Raw genomic sequence first — 22,125 nt, 5'->3', positions numbered from 1 at the left:
CGAGCCCCGCGTCGGGCTCTGGGCTGATGGCTCAGAGCCTGGAGCCTGTTTCCGATTCTGTGTCTCCCTCTCTCTCTGCCCCTCCCCCGTTCATGCTCTGTCTCTCTCTGTCCCAAAAATAAATAAACGTTGAAAAAAAAAAATTTAAAAAAATAAAAAAATAAAAAATAAAAAAAATAAAATTACTCCTGATTATTTCTTCCCTGTGATTTTTGTTCTCATTTAAATGCCCATATATATCACACACTCCATCTAGGTGTGGATTACATCCTTTCTAGTACTCCTCTATTCAATGAAACTTAAGGTTCTTTTGTGTCTTCCACTTTTTTCTCAACATGTGCAATACAGAAGGGTAATGACAATGTATGTACTTAGTAAATATTTCCCAACGTGAGAGAAAAAATCTAGTACATTACTTGGCAAACCCAAATTATATACACATGCATCTGTTATTCCTGAAACTTCAAGACTGCAAAAATATAATGTTCATAGAAAAGCAAGAGATAGGGCTAAGGAGTATTTACATTTTATTCCCTGTTTATATTGAGATATAACTGACATACGGCACAGCATAAGTTTAAAGTATAAGGCATAATGACTTGACTTATATAAACTGTGAAATGATGACCACAATAAGTTAACATCCAGCACCTCATACAGATACAAAAGGAATAAAATACAAAAAGAAAATATGAAAAAAAAGAAAAAAAATTACATTTTGCCTAAAACAGAAAAGGCTTCAATGATCCATGACCCCTCTGAACAATATTCTGAATTCTATATTTGTATTTAACATGGCAACAGTGGTTTGAATTCACAAGTAAATATCCCTTAAAAATATGCCACTGTTCAGGGCGCCTGGGTAGCTCAGCCAGTTAAGCGCCTCTTATTTCGGTTCAGGTCATGATCCCAGGGTTCGTGAGTTCAAGCGTCGCATCGGACTCTGCGCTGACAGCGCGGATCCTGCTTGGGATTCTTCCTCCCTCTCTCTGCCCCTCCCTGACTTGTGTTCTGTCTCTCAAGATAAATAAATAAAAACTTAAAAATAAATAAATAAATGTCACTGTTCAACAACAGGCACTAACACTGGCCAGCGCATATCGGGCGCTTACTATCTATTTTATTGGGCAGCCCCGTGCAAAGGGTTTCTCAGCGAGGGTGATGCCCGGGCACTGTACCTCTTTTGACTGTAGAAGGGAGCACTTTGGAATTTTCCCCCAGTAGTCGTCATCAGGAACAAGTTTGTCATCCATCAGACGGTAAATGCAGTTTGTTTCAATTATGGCTGTCTCATAAAGTTCGTCTTCTTTTGGGTCTCCGGCGGCTTTGGGAGGAGAACGATAAGACAGTCTGACATTTTACACTGAAAAGTGGCTGGTTTAGAAGAACGAAGTAGGGGGGAAGAAAAGTCTCATGATTCTCTGAAATACAGTAAACTCTTACACTGGTAACTGGTTTGGCCACCCAGAAGCTTCCAGAAGTCTTTGGCTGCATGAGTGTGTGTATTAATTCCTTCTTCGATAGTTTGGATATAAGTAGCTCTACAACCAAGTTCCCTCTTTGTCTGAATTAAACCCGCAAGTTCTGAGGCCTGGAAAAAAGGAGGAACACAGTTACCTGGGTAGACAAGCCTGTGGCTAGGGTGGAGGGGAGAAATGGTGTGTCTGCAAGGAAAACCAGGTGACCACAGGGGCTGCAGGCTCTGGTTGTTGGCTATTTTCGGCAAGGTGGAGAAAACGTACAGGGGGTACAAATCTCTAGAGCAACAGCCCTTTGTTTTCAAATCTAAGAGATGGCTTGTGGAGTTTTTGATAAATGCCCACTCTCTGGGCTTCTCCCCAGTGCTCATTCAGTAAGTCTGAGGTAGCACTTCACAGATACCTGGGACAAACAGCTCTGAAGTGATACGCCAGTTCCTTTCACACGGAATAGGACTTAAAATCTGGACAGGAGGGCCAGAATCCTTCCAAAACATCCCACTCAAGCAAGTACCTAATGATTACTTGTTTGAGAGACATTCAGCAAAAGAAATACCACCCATCCCTTCTCACTCGATTTCGCATCTGAGAAGCCCTTGTAATGATCTAGCAACTGTGGAACAGTCTATCGGGTGTGCAAAGGAGATGCTTAACGGAACAGTTTTTATTTTTCAGATACCAACCTTTGCCTTTTCTATGACATTTGCAAACTCTCCTACCCACAGGAAGCAGTGATGGGGAGAGAGCAGGAGGAAGCAGTCCCCGCTGTTGAGCGATGAAGCTCGAGGTTCAACCAGTCGTGTCTGCACGTGTCTTCTTCCTGTAAGGCGGGAGGCAAAGAGTCACCATCTTCCCAGACAGGAGACCTCTCCAAGCCACAGGAAGGACCAGGAAGCACCTCTGCTACAGACTTTTGCAATTCTAAAGACTCTTGTCTACCAATACCAGTTCCATGATGCGGGGTGGTGGAAGGGGGGTTCGAATGTTGGCCTTAGAGGTTACTCTCCCTTGCCAGTGTTAGGACACCCGCTGGCGTCCTTTTACAGCACGTGTGTGGATTAATCAAGTTCTCTCCTCCAGGAAAGTTAGCAAACATGTTCCTTTTCCCTCTGTAACTCCTCTCCCCGTCTCCTTCTCTCGGCGTGGCCCACCTCCTACATTTCATACCCTCTGCCAGCCATGCTGCAGGTGAGGACACGCCTTCACACAGCATCTTCCTCCTGGGGGCTTTCATGCCACACTGAGGGCAGTCTTAGCGGGGATCAGCTAGGAGGGAAGCACTGCTTTGTGCTGCTTTCCACACCTTCTCCTGAGTGGCCGTTGATTTAGACCTTTCCACAGTCACACGGACAGTGCTGTCTCTGGGTCAGAACTTGGGAAAAGAGGGTTATTTGTGCTTGTGGCATGTCCTCTGAATGCACTGAAAAGGCCGGTGCAGAAACACACGGGACACCCCCAGTGAAGGATATTTCGTCCATCCTCCCCTCGCTGATTACTCTAGCAGTAATCGTCTCTCCTCCTAGCCTGCAGCTTCTCTGGTTGTCTCCCTTGCCAGTGTCTTCACTTGCCTCTGCTGTCCCTGGATTCCTTCTCCAAGAACCTGTGTCTCTCCTTCTGGCCCACGCTGACCTCGCTTACCTCAGCCAGGAGAACTGAGTGGAGAGAGCCACCACGTAGGCTGAGGGGGCATCTGGAGCTGCGTGACAGTGCGGAGGCGGGGCTCACGGGGCTAGGGGAGGCAGCAGCAGAAGCTGAGCTTCTAGAATGGGAGAGACCTGGGGGCAAATCCAGCCCTGCTACTCGACGGCGGCTGTGACCCCGATCAGGTCACTAACCTCTTGAAGTCTCAGTGGACAGAGTATCTCCCACCTCAAGGAATCCTGAGGACCTCAAAGAGCATGCGTTCCCTTCTGCTTACGGTCAGGACTCCTGACGTCACCAGACTAAAACCCCTAGTCGACGTGCGATTCCTCTGTGCTGCTTTTATTCATTTATTTTTTTTTTAAGTGATTTTTAAATTTTTTTTTATCTTTATTTATTTTTGAGAGAGAGAGACAAAGTGTGAGCAGGGGAGGAGCAGAGAGAGAGGTAGACACGGAATCCGAAGCAGGCTCCAGGCTCCGAGCTGTCAGCACAGAGCCCAACTCGGGGCTCGAACTCACGAACTGTGAGATCATGACCTGAGCTGAAGCCGGACGCTCAACCGACTGAGCCACCCAGGCACCCCTCCTCTGTGCTGCTCTTAAATACCTTTAATCTGTAACAGCATCAGCTTCTTGTAGGGCACCGCGCTGTTGTTGGAATTCTGTTCGGTCAGGTTGACGCTCCGCAGGCTGACATTGCTGAAGTTTTCTTTACTGGCTAAACCTGCCAGGGTGACTTCTGAGAAGTTGGAGTTGGAGGACACTGGGAGGGTTGAATAAGGAAACAGTGTGGGGGTGGGGCGTGGGGGAGCAAGATGGGCAGGTGAAACGTCAATGTTTACAATCAGAGATTCAGAACCGACTACCTTTCTCTTTGAAACTTAATCCTGCGGGGGAGAACGTGCCCGGGTTTGGTTGCCTATGCAGTTGGGTGTTGAGGCACCGTACCAGGGTTTAACCCTGTATTGGAGTAGACACACGTCGCACCTCGCCTTGCAGAGAGACAAGAATTGAGAGACAACGTGGACCAACTGCTGTACTATAAAATCAGGAGCTGGACTCGTGTGTTGCACTTCCACTGAAAGCTGTTATAACTCCTAACAATCTTTAGATGTTAATGCAAATGCACCCCAAGGAAAACCACGGGACGTATTTTAACAAAAGTCTCTATACATAGGCACTCTGTAGGGATGGCTTAGTCCTAATCTTTCTCCTGGAGGCAAAATGATCAATTAGCTGATCTCCTGAGGTCTTCCACCCCAGGATTAAGACTGTAATAACAAGATGCTGGGTTTTCCATGGCACCAACAGATGTGTACGTGACATGTGTCTATCATCACAAAGCTATCCCCAAGCCCCCGAGAGTGGAGGTAGAGGAAACGTACCTAAAGTTTGTGCCAGCAAGCCTTTATTTCTTTAACCGATTGTTTAAAAAAAAAAAAAAAGCGTATGTGCTAGAGAGAAATTCAGCAAATTGTTTTGCTGGGATTAGGCTCTTTCTCACGCTACTTGACAATTTGTATGGCATCACGGTTTTGACATATGTTCTCTTAGTCAATCAGTTACAACGAAAAGACTCAACCCTTTTGTGTAAATACTGAGTCTCTAAGAAAAACTTGAGGAAGTAGGTTCATGAGTGCTGAAGGAAAATAACAATTATAGCGAGAATATTCAAACTGGCAAGACTGTGTATGCCATTAGCTCCACCAAGAAAACCACTGTTTCAGAACTATGGAAGCCCATGTTACCAGGCTGAGCAAAGCGGAGCGTGGAGTTCTCTCCTCCCTCCCATTCACTGCCTCCACCCCCAAGCCCCGGCGCTACCCAACTCACATCCCCAGCTCCGAGGCTCCTGACAGAAGCAATCTGGAAAGCATTGTTTTATGCGTTTAATAATATGAAAATCTAGGATTAGGAAAAGCAGCAGTTTGGGATGTTTTCTCACGAGAGATCAAATGATTTGCTCTTGAGCAAGATTAAGTGGGGAGTGACTACGTTTGGGCTCTGCAGAGCTGAAAATGGGTTCAATTACAAAGCCCAGAAACGTCCTTTTCCAATCTCTTGAAAGAAAAGTCAACCAAGCAGGATAATTTAAGTTAACCAAGGGAACAGATGCTCCACGCTGTTAGAATTTCTGGGAAAAGCCTTTAAATTCCAGGCAGGTGTGCACAGCACATGTGTGTGCAAACTTACTCATTTTTATGTGACGAGTGTCTTTTGAGCACATTATTGGCCTTAGCAAGGCAGAAAAAGAGGGTTCAAATCACCTAATCACCAGTTCCGAAGCAGGGGTAGGGTGGTGGTTCCACATACTCACTCTTTTCTACTTTCATCCGCTTTGACTCCATGAAGGCAACGTTTAATCTCTGCTCCGTGTATTCCTGAAGGAGATCTTCTCTGGCTGCCAGCATTTTCAAGGGATTTTTGGAAGCCTGAACCCGGCGCTTGGGCCTTACTGCGCGCTTGTGCTCGGCCACAGAGGAGGTCAACCTGGGGAGCAAAGTGGAGCTGTGACCTCGGTCTGCGTATCACCCACACCTGGTTTATTTGGGGGTCTCTGACCCGAAGCGACGGTCTCTGCAATGTCACTTCCTGATTTTGTTGTCAGTCTTACAACTCCCCCTCCTGCCCGCCACTCCCTGACATGGAGACAGAATCTTGGAGATGGAGATTGATCCAAAATCCCAGAGGCTCTCCCCACACCACGCCCTGTGGTCTCTGCCTGGGGGCACGTCTGGTGCCTCATGGGGCAACTCATTCCATTACTCGATGGCTCTGAAGGGTGGGAAGTTCTTCCCCACCCTCATCAAACCCACGGACTCTTCCTAATATTCCTGTTGGAATATTACACACATGTACTTCTGTCCCTGGTGAGCCCTTCAGGGATTTACAGCCAGCCCTTGCTTCTCGACTTAATTCTCTTTCCTCCATACTAAACTTTCTCTTGACACAACAGTTTTCCAGTTTCCTTATGAACCCCCCTCTTAACTAGCCTCCTCTCAGCCCTTTGCGCCTTTCTGAAAAATAACCACAACTTTGAAGAATATGTTGAAATAAAGTAAGTCCACGAAACCAACTGTAACCGCCATACACACACTCAGCTCTCTGGGGCAGAGCAGACACGGGGAGGTGGGTGGGCCAGTCACACGGTTTCCTAACAGATTCTGCTGGTGCTCTCGACTTCCAACTGCATGGTCTCTGTGCTACCGTATAATATATAACATCGTCCTCTGTGTGTGCATAAACATAGATGTATATATGTTTATATATAATGACTTAAGCAGTGACATCTGGGATGGGAGAAGATGAGAAATGGTTAAATAGCCATGTGTGCAAATACATAAAATATCATTTAAAGGTGGGAAATGGAAAATTCTTCATTTAAAAAAATGTTTAAGCTTATTTATTTATTTTGAGAGACAGAGAGACAGAGAGAGAGAGAGAGAACGCAGATGTGTGCGTGAGTGGGGGAGGGACAGAGAGAGGGAGAGAGAATCCCACGCAGGCTCTGAGCTGCCAGCGCAGAGCCCGACATGGGGCTCGAACCCATGAACCGTGAGATCGTGACCTGAGCTGAAATTAAGAGTCGACCCAACTACCGAACCACCCATGTGCCCCTGTTCATTTTTTTCTTAAGATAGAAAAAAACTGACAAAATGGAAATATGCAACAAATGCATCAGGAGCAGCTTAAGGAAAAATGTAGGATAACCACACAGACTTCTAGAAGAGACTGTCACTCTGACAATTTGTGGGGAATAGACAGATGTGGTCGGTAGCTGTGGGCTTAGCCTGGCCAGCATATATGCTCCCCGGTTTCCGGTAAGAGTACCTGGACTCTGGCTCTGGCTCTGAAGGGCATCCAGAGACCAGCTCTGGGGCACCTGGCATCTTCCAGTCCCTTGGCCACAATGACCGCTGTAGGGCTGGGCTCAGACCCTAGAAAATCAAGCCTGGAACCTGTGCTGGAAGGAACAACTGGGAAGAGAAGCAGCCTATGCTGGGGTGGCCACGGAGCCGAAAATTCCACAGCTGGCGTGGGCAACTCCCACAACGCGGTGATAGCTTGGCTGGAGCAAAGCAGCCCCACGGAAAATGGAAAAGAGAGAGACTTCCTTCTGAGGAGCCTCTGGAACCCGAATTCACGCCTGCACTTTTCAGCGAGTGAACCCGTAAATCCCTCCACACCTTTCTTTTGCCACAGTCAGTTTGACTTGGGCTTCTTTCTGGCACCTGCAGTGAAGGAATCCTAACACCATACCTGCTTTCCTGAGGTGGGTTAGCCATGATCCTGTGTGAAAAGAGACCCTTGGACATCAGAGAGAAGACTGTCGGGCCTATTAATTTCATAAATTATTGTAAGTTAAATAACACGCTTTACTGATGTTCTAGTTAGTTGTATTAGTTTGAGCCCATGTGATCCAAAATTTTTTCAGAGCGAGGAGTAAGTGAAAGGTATAGAAATCTTTGCTAAATTGAGGGGTGGGGGCAGTATCTAGAAATCGGCAAAACAAGAATCAATTATGTAACAAATCCAGTGACATTATTTTTAACGGGCCAGAGCAAACGTGTGTGGCACACGCTGTGTATGCCAGATCTCTTGCCTGGGCGCACATTTGCTCTGGAGCGCCCGTGTTTTCCCTACCCCACGGTGCCACGTGGCTGGCTCTGGAGAATAACAATTTGGCTGTAATGAGTTCTAGTCGTAGAAGGAGATACAGTGAGAGAAGACCCTCGTGGAAGTGCTGTGTGAAGGCCGAGGTAGGAATCCGATCTCTGTGGGTGAAAGATAGAAACTAAAATAACTCACTTAGGGGCGTAAGGGTCGAAAATGACATCGAAGTCCTCGTCCAGCTCCACGGGGCTTCTCGGTAGAGTGTAGTCCATGCTGCGGTAAAACCTGGCAAAGGTTTCGTCATCGTCCAACTTCATCACCTCTTTAACAGATTTGCCGGTGACCGTGAGTACAGTTTCCTGCATCCCACCAACTATGAACGAGTGCAGCAAATAAATGACGTCAGATTCGTGTAAAAACACTACTCCAACTACGCCTCCCGATAGCTTAAAAATGATTCCCCCCACCCACGTTCCAGGAGTGGAGAAACATGGTGGTGATGCCCAGGGCTCTGTGGATGCTTCCTGGGCCTTATTGGACTTGTTGTGAGAGGACTTCTCGTCTGAAAACAGCTGGCACCATGAGAGCGGTAGGAGGCAGGTACTTGTTCCTTTTGCTACTGGAGGCAGAGCCAGCCTCGGCCTAATTCTAGATGAGGAATCGGTAAAAACTTTTTCTGTAAAGGGTCACGTAGTAAATATTTCTGGCTCTGCATGGGAGGCTATATGATGTGTTGCATGCATCAGCTCTGCTGTGCAAAAGTGACTGCTGACAATACATGAACAAATGAGCATGCTTTCATTCCAATAAAACTTCAGGAACAAAAACAGGTGGAAAGCTGGATTAGTTTACTGACCCCTGGGCTAGATCCCAGTCACAGATACATAGTAAGCTTTGAGTTGTTTGAATGTCTTGCCTTGCCAGTTTAGTTATTACATTACACTTTTATGTTTCTGGTATAAAGTGCTTTTCTGTATTATTTCCAACCTATTAGGGGGTCACTGTCAATAGTAGTGACTCCTAGTGCTTAGTATTTGATCAGTTTCAAGTACTGGACATTTTTATTAAGAGATGAAGCTATTTCTGCATATTATGCTTTTACTTTGTATACTTCATGAACTTCTGTATTGAAATATTCAACATTTATGCAGAAATCACTTGCAATAAGATATGTCAGCTGCTACCTTATTAGAAACTGATATATACTATTTAAATTCCATCAGGCCTAAGATCATGTCGATTTTGTGTAATACCTGCTTTCAAGTATAAGAGCCACATTACCAAGTTCACAGTCCTGACTGGATGACATCCCAAAGTTTGAGACTCAGAAGCCAACCTTATTGGGGGTCCCCAATCTAGTACATTATGAAGTGAATCAGACCTTGGTAACCCAATCATTCTTGACTTCCTTTTTAACATGATAAGAAAGATCATGCTTTCGCTATTAATTGATGAAGTCAAGTCGAAAGAAGACAATTTAGCTGAGAAGAAGAAGCAATCAGATTTGTGATTTGGAGATTTTGAGAGAGGAGCAGGGTTTTTTTTTTTTTAGGTTTCCTTAGCTGCTCATTGAAATCTGCACCACAGAGTGCTCTAAGCATGAAAACCGAAGCTTCCCTCCAGCTTCTGGTATGTACCTTTGTTATTCAGCCTTCTTAGAAAGGTTTCCAGTCTGTCCAGCTTCAGGTCCGATTCCAACTGCATGTCTGGTCTGGCTTCGATATCTAGGCAAGTGGAAACCATCCATGAGAGGTGCAACTCACACTCTTCTGATCTGAGACCCACCGGTACAATTGGGTACCTCAGTGACTTACCTTCCAAGGGTTTAGACACTGGCGTGGTGCCCCTCGTTTTACTGCAAATAGGAGATGCCACTGGAGTTATGGCAGTGGGTGATGCCAAACCTGTAGAACATCAAAGGGGCGATTTAGTATCTCTGGATCATTTCTGGAGATTCCCAGGACCCTGCTGGCTATTAGTCCCAATGTAGATTTTACAACTTCTAGAACTTACACACATGCGCGAATGTGCACGCACGCGTGCATTCGGCAGGTGCCGTGACTATGTAGGACCACTGCAAATGTGGATAGAATTTTATAGTTTCTAGGGACTAGAATAGGTGAGAAGCTACTACAATGAGGACATGTGAGAACATATGCCCATAATCTGTAAATGGAATAAGAGTGTACAAGAGGCATCAGAATATACTTGAACAAACGGAGTGGTGGGTTCTGAAGCCCCTTTGAGGCGGTGGAGGTGGTTCAAGAGGAAGTATATCTGCACCGTGTCCCATAGAAGAAGTGGAGAATGGGCCGTGTCACAGTAGCGGGCTCATGGACCCTCACACTGGAGTTTTCCCACAGGCGGGGATGCGGTGGGGGCAGTGTGGCCTTTGCGGCATCCTTTGGAGTGTGATTTTATTGAGAAATAGCCCAAGGAGTGCTAACCTTTTAGAAGAAAGACACAGAAGTGGTTACACTTAAATTGATTTGTGATTGTTGAAGGGTCACATCCATCTGGGGTGTGGCTGGGAACTAGCGATATGCTTTCACATCTATTTACCAAGAAGCAGAGTGGGGAATCTTTTAAGAGTGTAAAGGTGGGGCGCCTGGGTGGCTCAGCCAGTTAAGCATCCAACTTCGGCTCAGGTCATGATCTCATGGTTTGTGAGTTCAAGCCCCACATTGGGCTCTGCACTGGCAGTATGGAGCCTGCTTAGGATTCTCTCTCTCTCTGCCCCTTCCCCACTCTAACTCTAGCTCAAAAAAAAAAAAAAAATATATATATATAGTTATATATTTATATTTATATAAATATATATTATATTTATATATATATTTATATATATTTAACATATATTTCATATATATAAAATATATGTATAAAATATATAACTAGCTCCAAGATAAACTATACATATATACACACACATATGTACATATGTGTGTGTGTGTGTGTGTGTGTGTGTGTGTGTGTGTGTGTATGGTGTAAAGGCTGAAAGAAAGAGATTCCAGCACAGAGAAGGTATCTGGTTGGGACAAGAAACCTTAATAAAGGCAAAGATGAGCACTTTGTTCCTCGCCTAGGTAGAAGGGATTGATAAGGAAAGGAACCAGTGCATTTACGGAGAATAGAATGAAATGTTAATGTTCACAGTATTCACTTGTAATAAATATGAAATCATCAGATGACATTGCCCTTTCAGCACCCCTCAGAGAACCACATCTGGAGAATACGTAACTAGGTGCCTGTCGCTTACAAGGAAAAATGAATGAATGAATTGCTCTGTTCCTTCCTCCTGTTAGCTGGAGAGGAATGTGGAACACCATAAAACTTTCAATGAAAAATACTGCAACGTAGTTTAAAGTTTCAGTCTTAGGTGATATTCTAAAAGTATTTCTCGGCAGGTACCTGTATTTGCTTGATGATGTCAATAAAAATTTAAAAATTTACTTCAATAACCCGACCTGCTGAAGGTTTCTATCAGCGAGGAAGCAAACGTTCTTGAGAGATAATAAAGTAAAAGTTGCTATCACAGGCAGTACAGGTGCAGCTCGCCATCACCTACTAACAGGATGCACAGGAGAGGGAAGAGTCCCTTAGCACAGAGATCACGAATGCCGAAGGGAGCAGAGGGGCCCCAACTCCTGGAAACCTGGCCCTCTGCACCATCGGGGCGCCCCCTGCCATCCGTTCAGGCAGCCGCACAAGAGCTCCTAGCAGTGGGACATCTCTATCCCAACTAAAGACCGGGGTTTTTCCTTAGGAGGGAGGACATGTAAATTTAAATGACACCAAGAAGTCAGCCAGAGAAAAGACAGATATCGTGTTTTCACTAGGATGTGGAATGTGAGAAACAGGAGACCACGGGGGAAAGGGAAGGGGAAAAAATAGTTTAAAACAGAGAAGGAGGCAAACCATAAGAGACTCTTCAACACAGAGAACAAGCTGAGGGTTGATGCACACCCGAACCCACGCGCACACGCGGAGCATGTCCACCCCTCCCCCCGCTCTGACCTTTCTTCACCATCCTGCCGGCCACCGTGAACTGGGTGGAGTCGTTGGCTGCTCCCTTGCCTTTGGTCTTCCAGGCTTCTTCTCTCACAGTGATGAGGTGCTTCCTCTCTTCGATAGTCATCTGGCTCTCCCGACTTTCTGTGACCCGCTGTTTGTAAAGTGTACCGGGGAGGAAAGGGGAGAGGGAAATGACAGAGACGTGAATTTCAGCAGGTGGCATTGCGTGAGCCGAAAGTCAGGCAAACAAACAGGAGGGTTACACTCTCTACAAACGTCTGTCACTGTTCTATCCGAAACAGGTTTGGCTTCCCTACTTCCAGCTTGGGTCAGAGATCGCCATCAAGAACAATGAAAATTTAGGTTAAAACTGTCATTTTTCTTTTTTTTTTTTTTTTTCCCCCACTCGTTTGTTTGGAATACTGGAACACCAAAATGATACTTGGGAAAAATCAACAAAAATAGACTGTCTTCGTGCCATGAATTTCACAGGGTTTTAAAGTTGCTCTGTTCTGGGCCGCGTAGGTGGCTCAGTCAGTTTGGTTAAGCGTCCGACTTGGGCTCAGGTCATTATCTCATTATCTCATTATCTCATGCGAGTTCGAGCCCCGCACCGGGCTCTGTGACCAGTCAGAGCCTGGAGCCTGCTTCGGATTCTGTGTCTCCCTCTCTCTCTGCCCCTCCCCCACTCACACTCTGTCTCTCTCCCTCTCTCAAAAATAAACATTAAAACAATTGTAAAGTTGGTATGTTTTACCTAGCTAAACTTGGCTGATTAGGAAATTTTATCCTATAACTATATAGTTACAAAACACATGGTCAATCCAGAAAATCTCATCCACTTGAGTTCATGAGGAACACGGTCAATTATGAAGGAGAGAAAGCTGATTAGGAATAAAGTATGCTACAAGAGGGTTTTCTGGAACTCAGCATGCTTTTTCTGAGACAACTATGTTACATGGGCAGCTAGGCAGCTCAGCCCATGAAAGTGACTTTTAGGCCCTAGTATATCTGACATTGAGGATAAATTGTACTATAGACATAATCTACATATAGAAAAACATTTCCACCTAAAAAATATTTTCAAAAGCTTCTAACTGAAAGATACCTGCCTCTTCAGTTTCTAAGCCACTGGACTCATTTGGTCTGGGGGAAAGAGGCTTAGGGGGACTGAGGGAGGCCAGGAGAGGGGTCTCCGGAGAGGGGTGGGCTGAGATGAAGGGAAGAAGCAGAAGGCCGGGCTCAGGACACTCGGGGCCAGTGCAGGGGAAGGGGTTGGCCAGGGACAGAGGGTGTGGATGATGGTGGTGGGGGACACTGGGGCGGGAGGCCTTCAGTGGTGGTAGGACAGAGTTTGCTTTCCCTTCTCCTCCTCCGTGATGCTCTCCTCTCACTACCAAACCCCTCTCCGAGAGCGACTTGGAATTAGGGTCCTTGCGCAAATCATGAGTGGGAAAGTTCAAGAGAAGTGTCTTTAAATTTTTTTGACAATTTGTTTTGGTAAAATTGGAAATGTATCCAGTGGCAGGGGGCACGGGCCGGGGAGAGAAGCAGGGGCAGGTGCTGTGGGAGCGAGTGTTGAGGAGGGCAGAGAGGAAAAGCCTCCTCCCAAGCAGAAGGAGCTTCCCTCGCTGGCTGTCCGCCCCAGGATGGCTCCCACGGCAGGGGTTCTAACACTGGCGTGGCCTCCTGGCTTTGTGCATTTGCTTTCACCTCACCCTCTTCTCAGACCTGAGGTGTGCCCTTCCTGCCGGGGCCTTTGCTTGTAAGCTACAGATAAGCTTGCCTTAGCCTCTGCTGGCAGTCTCCCCAGCAACTCTTCCCTTGTGGGAAAACCGGGAGACCCCCGAGGGGCAGTATGTCAGATTCTGTCCCTCCACACAGCCCATCCCACTGTGGCCAATTAGATTCCGTTAACTGACCAGCAGAAAATAACTTCCAGATTCATTCAGCAAGAAAGCAGAGATGGGCACAGTTCATCCTCCTAAAACACTGGAATGATGGAGGCTGATGCAGGAGAGGGTTCCTTCCCTCCTGTCCAGAAAAGATGTACATAAAACCACATCTGCCCTGACAACATATGGTTTCAGCCATGAACATGGACTTGTCCAACATCTAGTTTGTGAATCTTTTATAGACGTCTTCTACAGAGCAATCACTGCCAGAAGGGATTTTGAGATCCTTGGTAATTTAGGTTAAAAAAAAAACACACACCCTTTTCCTGAAGAGATAGGACAACTAAAAGCAATGCCTGATCCTGGCTTGGATCCTAGATGGGGTGGGGTGGGGGCTAAAAGGGACACGGTTGGGGTGGAAGGTGGGGGGGAATGGACACAGTTGGAAATGGGCTGTGGATTAAACATTGCATCAGTGTTGAATGTCCTCATCTGGATCACATTACTGTGGTTATGGAAGTAAGCCAGACTGAATATATGCCCCCAAGTCTCATACACTGAAACCTAAGCCCCCGTGTGACGTATTAGGAGGTGAGGCCTTTGGGAGGAGTTAGGTCATGAAGGTGGAGCCCTCCTGAAGAGGAGTAATGCCCTTATAAAGGACACCCCACAGAGCCCCCCTGCCCCTTCCACCATGTGAGGACAGCCACCATGTGAGGAGCAGATGGTCGTCCAAGAACCAGCAAGAGGGCTCTCAGTAGACACTGAATCTACTGACACCTTGATCTTGAACTTTCAGCTTCCAGAACTGTGAGAAATCAATTTCTGTTTATAAGCCACTCAGTATATAGTGTTAGGGTAGCCCAAACTATCTATCTATCTATCTATCTATCTATCTATCTATCTATCTATCTATATCATGTATACGTATAGGAGACAGAAGAGGACAGGAGGAAGTCAGCAGTGGGGGCTAGGGTTGAGGGAGGAAAGGAGACATGAATGGGGGCAGCCAGAAAGTGCCAACAGTTGGTGGCTTTGGTAAGGAGTAGATGACAGTGCCCTATCACAGTAACTTTTTTTTTATCAGTTTTAAATTTTATCCAAATAAAATATTATCCAAAAGTTAAAAAGCCTTTTCCTTCACTTTCCCACTCATGACTGGGGGGATGACCCTCATTCCAAGGAAGTCTCTCAATCACATACCCTTATTAAATAAACTATGCCAGGAAGACCTCGTCAAAATTCACAAAAGATAATACGTTTTCTTTGAAAATGAAGTTTCAGGAATGAATTTTAATCAAATCAATAAAGCACTTGGCTTAAAGCGTTTCGAAAAAGCATATGAAGCACCAAGAAAGTCTGCTTCTCCAAAGACCCAGATATCACCAGTTCTGGTGAACTTGGTGACACATCTCCAAAGTCCTGGGTGTGGTTCATGACTCAAAAAAATGGCATCCCCGAATCAACAACTCCATCTCCCAAAGCACTCAGATTCCCCTGGAGCTTCTGGAAGAACGTGGTGGATATGAGCCCTGGAATGATACAGCTGTTGTAGGACTTAAAGCTTCCAGCAGTTTGCCGTATCTTTATTATGGAGTATTTTTTTTTCCACTCCCTTCTCAAAATTAAGATTAAACGTAAAAGCTTTTGCCTCTCTAAAAGTTTTATTTTAACTTTGCCAGTTAGTGAAATTGGTTTAGGGTCCCTACTTGCTTTATCTGACTTCAGATGGCTCTAATGGGGTATACAGCTTATTGATTCACTGAAAAAATACAGTTTCTCAAAAGTTGCTATTAAACTTTGAACTCAAAATGTGAAAACAAGATACACATCTTTGTCCATTTACTTTTTTAGCTTTAAATTTCATTACTGTCTTGTCTTGGTTTTCCCTTCTAAGTTTTTTTTCCTTGTTTAGAGAAGGGCGTAGTATTGTATCCTAATAAGTATTGTACCATTTTCCAGGCTTGTGTAGATTGGCTGGAATAGTGAGAGAATTGGGGAAGAAAAGGAATAGAAGCCCACCTGCCTTGTCCTTCACTCTTTCAAATGCAGATCCCATGAAGGTGGTGCCCAGACATGGAGACAGGGAGGGGAAGGAACAGTGTGTGTGTGTGTGTGTGTGTGTGTGTGTGTGTGTGTGTGTGTGTATAGAAGGCAGTGTAACAAGCGAAACAGTTGGGAAGCAAGGCAGGTCTTAGGGATGGACAGAGATTTGGTAGTACACAGCTTGAAATTATGTAAAGAGTCAATCTGCAAGAATGTTTTCAGGTTATGGCACTATTCTGTATACCTACTGAAAATGCCTAGTACAAATCTTCCCACATGTTGCTGACAGGTGATAACGTAAGAAACAGATCTACCACGCTTTAATAGGATTACTACTCTCCCATTAACACAACTAGAGAGCTTCATGGTTAGGAAATACTGTGATCTGGCTTTTAAATTTTTATCTTATTCACATCTAGTTAAACTATAGTGTTGGAAGAAATTATAAGAGCACAGATGAAGTAGTAAAAATAAGGCAAAGTAACAAATCAGTACTTCTTGCTTTTAAAAAATGCTATCACCATTTCGAATTCTGTGTACTGTTAAAAGAAATATGACTTTGCCCCCTCCTTTGGTGATTTCAGTACCTCATTAGCGCATGCAGCCTCAAGTGGCCTGAACAAAATATGAAAAAGACCACAACTAGGCTTAGACCTCAAAGTAACCATAACATGGTCTTGCCACATCTACCAGGGACTAAGATGAAGGGAGGGGAATACAGGGAAATCTTATTCTGGTACAGTTGGGAGGCATGTGAGGAAGAAGGAAATGTGTGTTAAAGCCCAACAAAGAGACAAATAGTCCATTTAGACAGAACGTGTGTGCTGTTGTAATGCTCTGTTTTCTTTTCTGAGGCTCTGCATTAGTGAACACAGATACCAGGACTGCAGGAGGAAAGGAGTCTCAGAGAACACTGATGAGCTAATGCTAAAAGGTTGGTACATAAAATATTTATCTGGGAAAGTTGTCAAGATACAAAAATATAGATTTTTAAGCCTATTTTAATGTTGAAGTGATTAAACATAAACTACCTGTGGTAAATGGCATTTTTCTTAAAACTTAAAAATATATGGAGAGATATCCCACGTTCATGGATTGGAAGCTGCAATACTGTCAAAATGCGAGTTCTTTCCAACTTCTTACAGATGCCAGTTCTTCCTACAATTTGGTACAATTTCAATAAAAATCCCAGCAAGTCACCTTGTGGATACTGATGAACTGATTCTAAAGTTTATATGGAGAGGGAAAAGATCCAAAATAGCCAATACGATATTGAAGGAGAAGAATGAAGTTGGAGGACTGACCCTACCTGATTTTGAGATTTACTGTAAAGTTACAGTAATCAAGAAAAAAACAAACAAATAGATCAATCCCACCTGGGTGGCTCAGTTGATAAGCATCTGATTCTTGACTTTGGCTCAGGTCATGATCTCACAGTTTGTGGGTTCAAGCCCCACATCGGGCTCTTTGCTGACAGCATGGAGCCTGCTTGGGATTCTGTCTCCCTCTTTCTCTGCCCTTTCCTCACTTGCTCTCTATCTCTCTCTCTCAAAAAAAGGGGGGGGGGAGGAAAAGAGCCCAGAAATGCATTCATATAAATATACTCAACTAATCTGTGAAAAGTCCAAGGCAATACAGTGAACATAAGACAGGTCTTTTCAACAAGTGGTGCTAGAACAACTGGACATCCACATGAAACAAAAGAAAGAAAGAAAGAAAGAAAGAAAGAAAGAAAGAAAGAAAGAAAGAAAGAAAGAAAAAAAGAGAATCTAGACACAGACTTTACATCCTTCACAAAAATTAACTCAAGATGAATCATAAATCTAAATGTAAAATGCCAAACTATAAAATTCGTAGAAGATAACATAGAAGAAAACTCTAGATGACCTTGAATTCAATGATGACTTTCTAGATGTAACACTAATGAAAGAACTGATAAACTGAAATTCACTGAAATGAAAAAGCCTTTGCTCTGTGAAAGCCACTGTCAAGAGAATGAGAAGACAAGCCACAGACTGAGAGAAAATATCTTCAAAAGACACATCTGATAAAGAAATGTCATCCAAAAATATACAAAGAACTCTTAACGCTCAACAATAAGAAAACAACCGATTAAAAGACGGGCAAAGATCGGAACAGACATCTCACCAAAGAAGATCTATGGGTGGCACACAAGCATATGAAAAGGTGTTCCAAATCATATGTCATTGTGACATGTCATTGCAAATTCAGACACCTGTGAGATACCACCACACACCCATCAGAATGGCCAAAATCCAGAACACTGACAAGAGCAAGTGCTGGGAAGGATGTGCAGCAACAGGAACTCTGGGGTTTTTTTCGCTGGTGGGAATGCAAACTTGGGTACAGCCACTTTGTAAGACAATCTGGCAGTTTCTCACAAAACTAAACATACTCTTACCATATGATCCAGCAACTGTGCTCCTTGATACCCAGATGAGTTGAAAATCTATAGCTACACAAAAACCTGCGTATGGATATTTATAGCAGCTTTACTCATAATTGCCAAAACTTGGAAGCCACCAAGATGCCCTTCAGCAAGCAAATGGATAAATAAACCGTGGTACGTGCTCGCTTCGGCAGCACATGTACTAAAATTGGAACGATACACAGAAGTTAGCATGGCTCCTTGTGCAAGGATGACACACAGATTCGTGAAGTGTTCCATATTTTTAACCAAACAAACTGTGGTACATCCGGGGAGAATATTATTCAGGATTAAAAAGCAACAGGCTATCAAGTCATAAAAAGACATGGAGAAACTCAAATGCATATTACAAAGTGAAAGAAGCTGGTCTGAAAACCAACTCAATGATTCCAACGATATGACATTCTAAGACAAAAGCACAGAGACAGTAAAGAAATTGCCAAGGATCAGAGGGAGGGAGGTATAAACAGATGGAGTGCAGAGGTTTTTTAGGGCAGTGAAACTAGTCTATATGACACTGTAATTGATGATGGATATATGTCACTATGCATTTGTCAAAATCTAGAGAATGCACACCAAGGCCGAACCCAGATGTAAACTATGGACACTGGGCAATAATGACGTGTCAATGTAGGTTCAACCATTTTAACAAATGTACCACTCTAGTATGGGATGTTGGTAGTGGGGAAGGCTATGTGTGTGTGTGGGGGGGGGGGCACAGAAGGTATATAGGAAATCTCTGTACTTTTGGCTCAATTTTGCTGTGAACCTAACACTCCTTAAAAAATAAAGTTTATTTAAAAAGTGTATAGATGTGTGTGTGTGTGTGTGTAATATACAAAATTTATATTTAAAGAGTTCAATGATACACCTTTTCTTTTAAAGTTTAATATGACTTATTTAGAAGAAATCATCCATCCCTGCTCCCCCTTAGTGACAGAACGGCAGGTTTGCTCCAGATTTCGGCCTGTCTTTTGGGGTGGACACTGCTGTCTGTGTGGGGCTGGCCTCTCACAGATCAGCATTCTCAACTCCGGAAGAGCCTAGGAGAGTTAAGGAAGAGGCTGCCTTGGGGAGAAAAATGGGCAGATTCCATTGTGAAGATGTCAAGATGTAGTATGAGGGCTCACCAGGCACCTCTCTCTGACAGCACTCTGTCCCTCTCGTATTTGCAATGAGGTCTTTGTGCCTCTCACTCAAAGACCTGTTTTGTCGTCACTAGTCCTAACGGAACAGTATAGTATAGTCATGAGATTTTTAGATGGAGGACGCCTGAGAGGTCTGAAAGTCCCCATTCCGATGAGGAGACGGAGGCCCGCAGAGGGAAATGGCTAGGTAAGTTCCCTCAGACAGTTGGAGGCGAGAATCTTGGATTCATGACGAAGCGGATGCAGGCGCTTTTCACAGCTATTTTGACACCAGGGACATTCCAAGGGGAATAAAAACCAACCACTGGTATTTCTGGCTTTAAACATCATCATGTATTATGTACCAGCAGGATTATTCAGCCCAAGCCAGGTCTCCCTTCTGGGGTGGGGCTCAGATGAGGTACTGTGAAGACAGAAGGTAAGGGGGCAGGAGGTCTGTGCTTCCTCCTTTCAGGCGATGACTGCAAGCAGTTCCTGTCAGAATAGCCTCTTCCTTGCTCTGTCTTCCTCTCAGGCCCGTCCACACTCAACTGCCTCCACCACACCTTCCCTTACCAAGCTAAGCAAGATGGCAGGGTTCCTGAGTGGGAGCCGGAACACTCTGGTACGTTCCTTAGGCTCCTGACTTGACTTAGAATATAATGCTTGGAGATTAAAAGGGGGAATTTTCCTCTTACTCCAGTTCCGTGATTATGAGGTGAATTAATGCCATCAAGTCTAAGAGTCTGACCCAAGGATGTGAAATGTGTGACAGATTGTAAATATATGAAGAACCGATCCCGCACTCTCTCGCTCGCTCTCTCTCACACGCGCACGCACACGCACAAACACGCACACCGAAATGCTGCAAGGGAGTTACTTCTCCAAACGAAACAAGTTCTTCCCTACTGCTCGGAAATTGCAATGAGGCTTAAAATGTGTAGGCTTTTCCTCACCTGATTAATAGATACAAAAGACAGGTATTTATGGGCAGCAGGTATAGCAGGAGAATAAGTAGAAGCATATACAGGTTCCTATAGAGCAAAGCAAGAGGATTAGAGGTGAAAAGAGAAGGTTTATCAGAGCAGGGTGGGGAAAAGGAGAGACAAAAACAAGGATTTCTTGGACAGAATGTTAATTTACTCATTGCAATTTCAGCTCTCTTTTCAAGAGAGTCCTGCCCGTTTGTTTTCTTAGAATGCTAACATAAATCCATACGAGCACAGTAAATACACCCGAGTCAGGTCTGTGCTGTAATTAAATGAGTTAACGACAAGATTCCTGCAATTTATATGATAACTCGGTTACGGAGAGGGGAACCAGGACTTTAATGGACAGCTTTAGCATTTAATGTAAAATATCTCATTTGAAGTCGTTTCCAATTTTTCATTCTATGATTTAAAAAAAAAAATTAAAGTAACAGGATAGCTCTCTCCTCTGAATAGAGGCGGCATCTTGCCTCGGGGTAAGAAACCAAACACGAGGGCCTCAGAGGGAACCATCACTGATGAGATTACATGTGGTGAGGTAGACGTAGAATTCTGGCTGTCATCTAGAGGACACCTATGTTAGAGTCAGGCTTACCCAAAGCAGATTAGAAATGGCACTATCATCTGCAAATCCTCCTTCTTCCTACAGGTTAAAACAAATAGGAAACATTGCGGACTGCTGGAAGAGTAGGGTTGGGTTAAGGGTGTCACAATCATTTTCAAGGATTTTGTGCCTGGGTTCCATTAGATGCATGCGCATGCTCACACACACAGTCGGGTGGCCCAAACACCAAGTAAACTCACATTCCATCAGTGGGATGAGAATCTTTAATGTGAAGGTCATACCATCAGCCTTTTCTCTCCCTCCTCCCTTAGGCCTTTCAATAGACTGTTTCCTGAATTGTGATTTGGAATTTCAAAGGCAGCAGACAATTAGACCCTGAATTGGCAGATTTACCTTCCTTGAATCGTCAAGAACGTGCCCTGGGGACATCATAGGTCTCAACTTGATTCCCCAGACCTGATACTATAGAGGGCAGCTGGATATCCAGTCCCTATCTGTGACTCAGACATAGAGCTGGGTGGTGATGGCAAAGTCTATAAAGTCATTTCATTTCCTGGAAAAAGTCTGATATACTGGATGATTATCTTAACAAAATGCATGGGACTCACTATCTGCCTTAAGGTCAAGTATGCCAAAATGAGGTTGAGATTTAGAGTAATTACTTGATAAAAATAAATACATGCAACTGAGCTGTAACAGACAGACTCCTGCTTTTACAACTTTGCATTATTTTTCTTGCTCTTTGGATGGAATGAGTTACCCTGGAAGAAACGGTCTCCAGATCAGGTTCAAGTGCACACATTCCATACAGTGTGGACCAGGCCAAATCTAGAAACCAAATGGCCTTCTCATCTTCAGAACTCATTATAGATGTTGCAAAAGCAAAAATGTCTAAGTCAGGTTAGCGCTGCCCTAGACTAAACCAAGAACGGGAGAAAGAAGAGAGAAGAGTGGCCTAGAGAGAGGAAGGGAAAGAAAGAGGAGAAAGAACCCAGATTGGTTGTTACAGGAAATGAGAGAGTCAGCCATGTAAACGATTGGTGCTCGGAAGCTCCAAACCATCAATCCTGATTCTGGGGGAATAAATTTGGAAAGCTGAGAACTCCTATTAAGTTACAGATTCTCTGAGACACGACTAGTCTTTTACTAGGGGAAGGAAAACTCTACCTTAGTTCTCCAAATCTATGCATGGGCTAAAAGAATATTTTCTTACCAGATAGGATCCCAAAGGAGATGCTGGTTAGAGCAACCACAGATTGGTTTCGTTTGAGGACAAACTCTTTGACAGAGACAAAACACTTACAG

At 44.4% G+C, this 22,125-nt stretch overlaps 1 protein-coding gene and 1 non-coding gene across 10 annotated transcripts in view; one reads left to right on the top strand and one right to left on the bottom strand.

Annotated features, from left to right (window-relative positions):
- Positions 1-22,125, bottom strand: part of SVIL (supervillin) — an 87,857-nt gene that overhangs the window by 22,579 nt on the left and 43,153 nt on the right. For 5 of the 9 annotated variants that reach the window (XM_030321179.1, XM_030321181.1, XM_030321182.1 and 2 more), the window contains 9 exons: positions 11,753-11,900; positions 9,550-9,639; positions 9,373-9,459; positions 7,931-8,108; positions 5,439-5,611; positions 3,729-3,884; positions 2,162-2,298; positions 1,444-1,591; positions 1,179-1,324 (listed from right to left, as the gene is read on the bottom strand). In XM_030321179.1, the coding sequence (XP_030177039.1) occupies positions 1,179-1,324; positions 1,444-1,591; positions 2,162-2,298; positions 3,729-3,884; positions 5,439-5,611; positions 7,931-8,108; positions 9,373-9,459; positions 9,550-9,639; positions 11,753-11,900 (1,263 nt within the window). Of the gene's footprint in view, positions 1-1,178; positions 1,325-1,443; positions 1,592-2,161; positions 2,299-3,728; positions 3,885-5,438; positions 5,612-7,930; positions 8,109-9,372; positions 9,460-9,549; positions 9,640-11,752; positions 11,901-20,222; positions 20,301-20,850; positions 20,899-22,125 lie in introns of all 9 variants that reach the window. The other 4 variants (XM_030321178.1, XM_030321180.1, XM_030321183.1 and 1 more) reach the window with 2 other exon arrangements.
- On the top strand, positions 18,279-18,385 carry LOC115519540. Its single transcript, XR_003970548.1, has one exon. It is a non-coding gene; the product is annotated as a U6 spliceosomal RNA (small nuclear RNA).

The sequence above is a fragment of the Lynx canadensis genome, chromosome B4, assembly GCF_007474595.2.
Source record: "Lynx canadensis isolate LIC74 chromosome B4, mLynCan4.pri.v2, whole genome shotgun sequence".
Taxonomy (NCBI): domain Eukaryota; kingdom Metazoa; phylum Chordata; class Mammalia; order Carnivora; family Felidae; genus Lynx; species Lynx canadensis.
The sequence above is the reverse complement of the archived record's forward strand: the minus strand, read 5'-3'. Positions and strand labels throughout refer to the sequence as shown.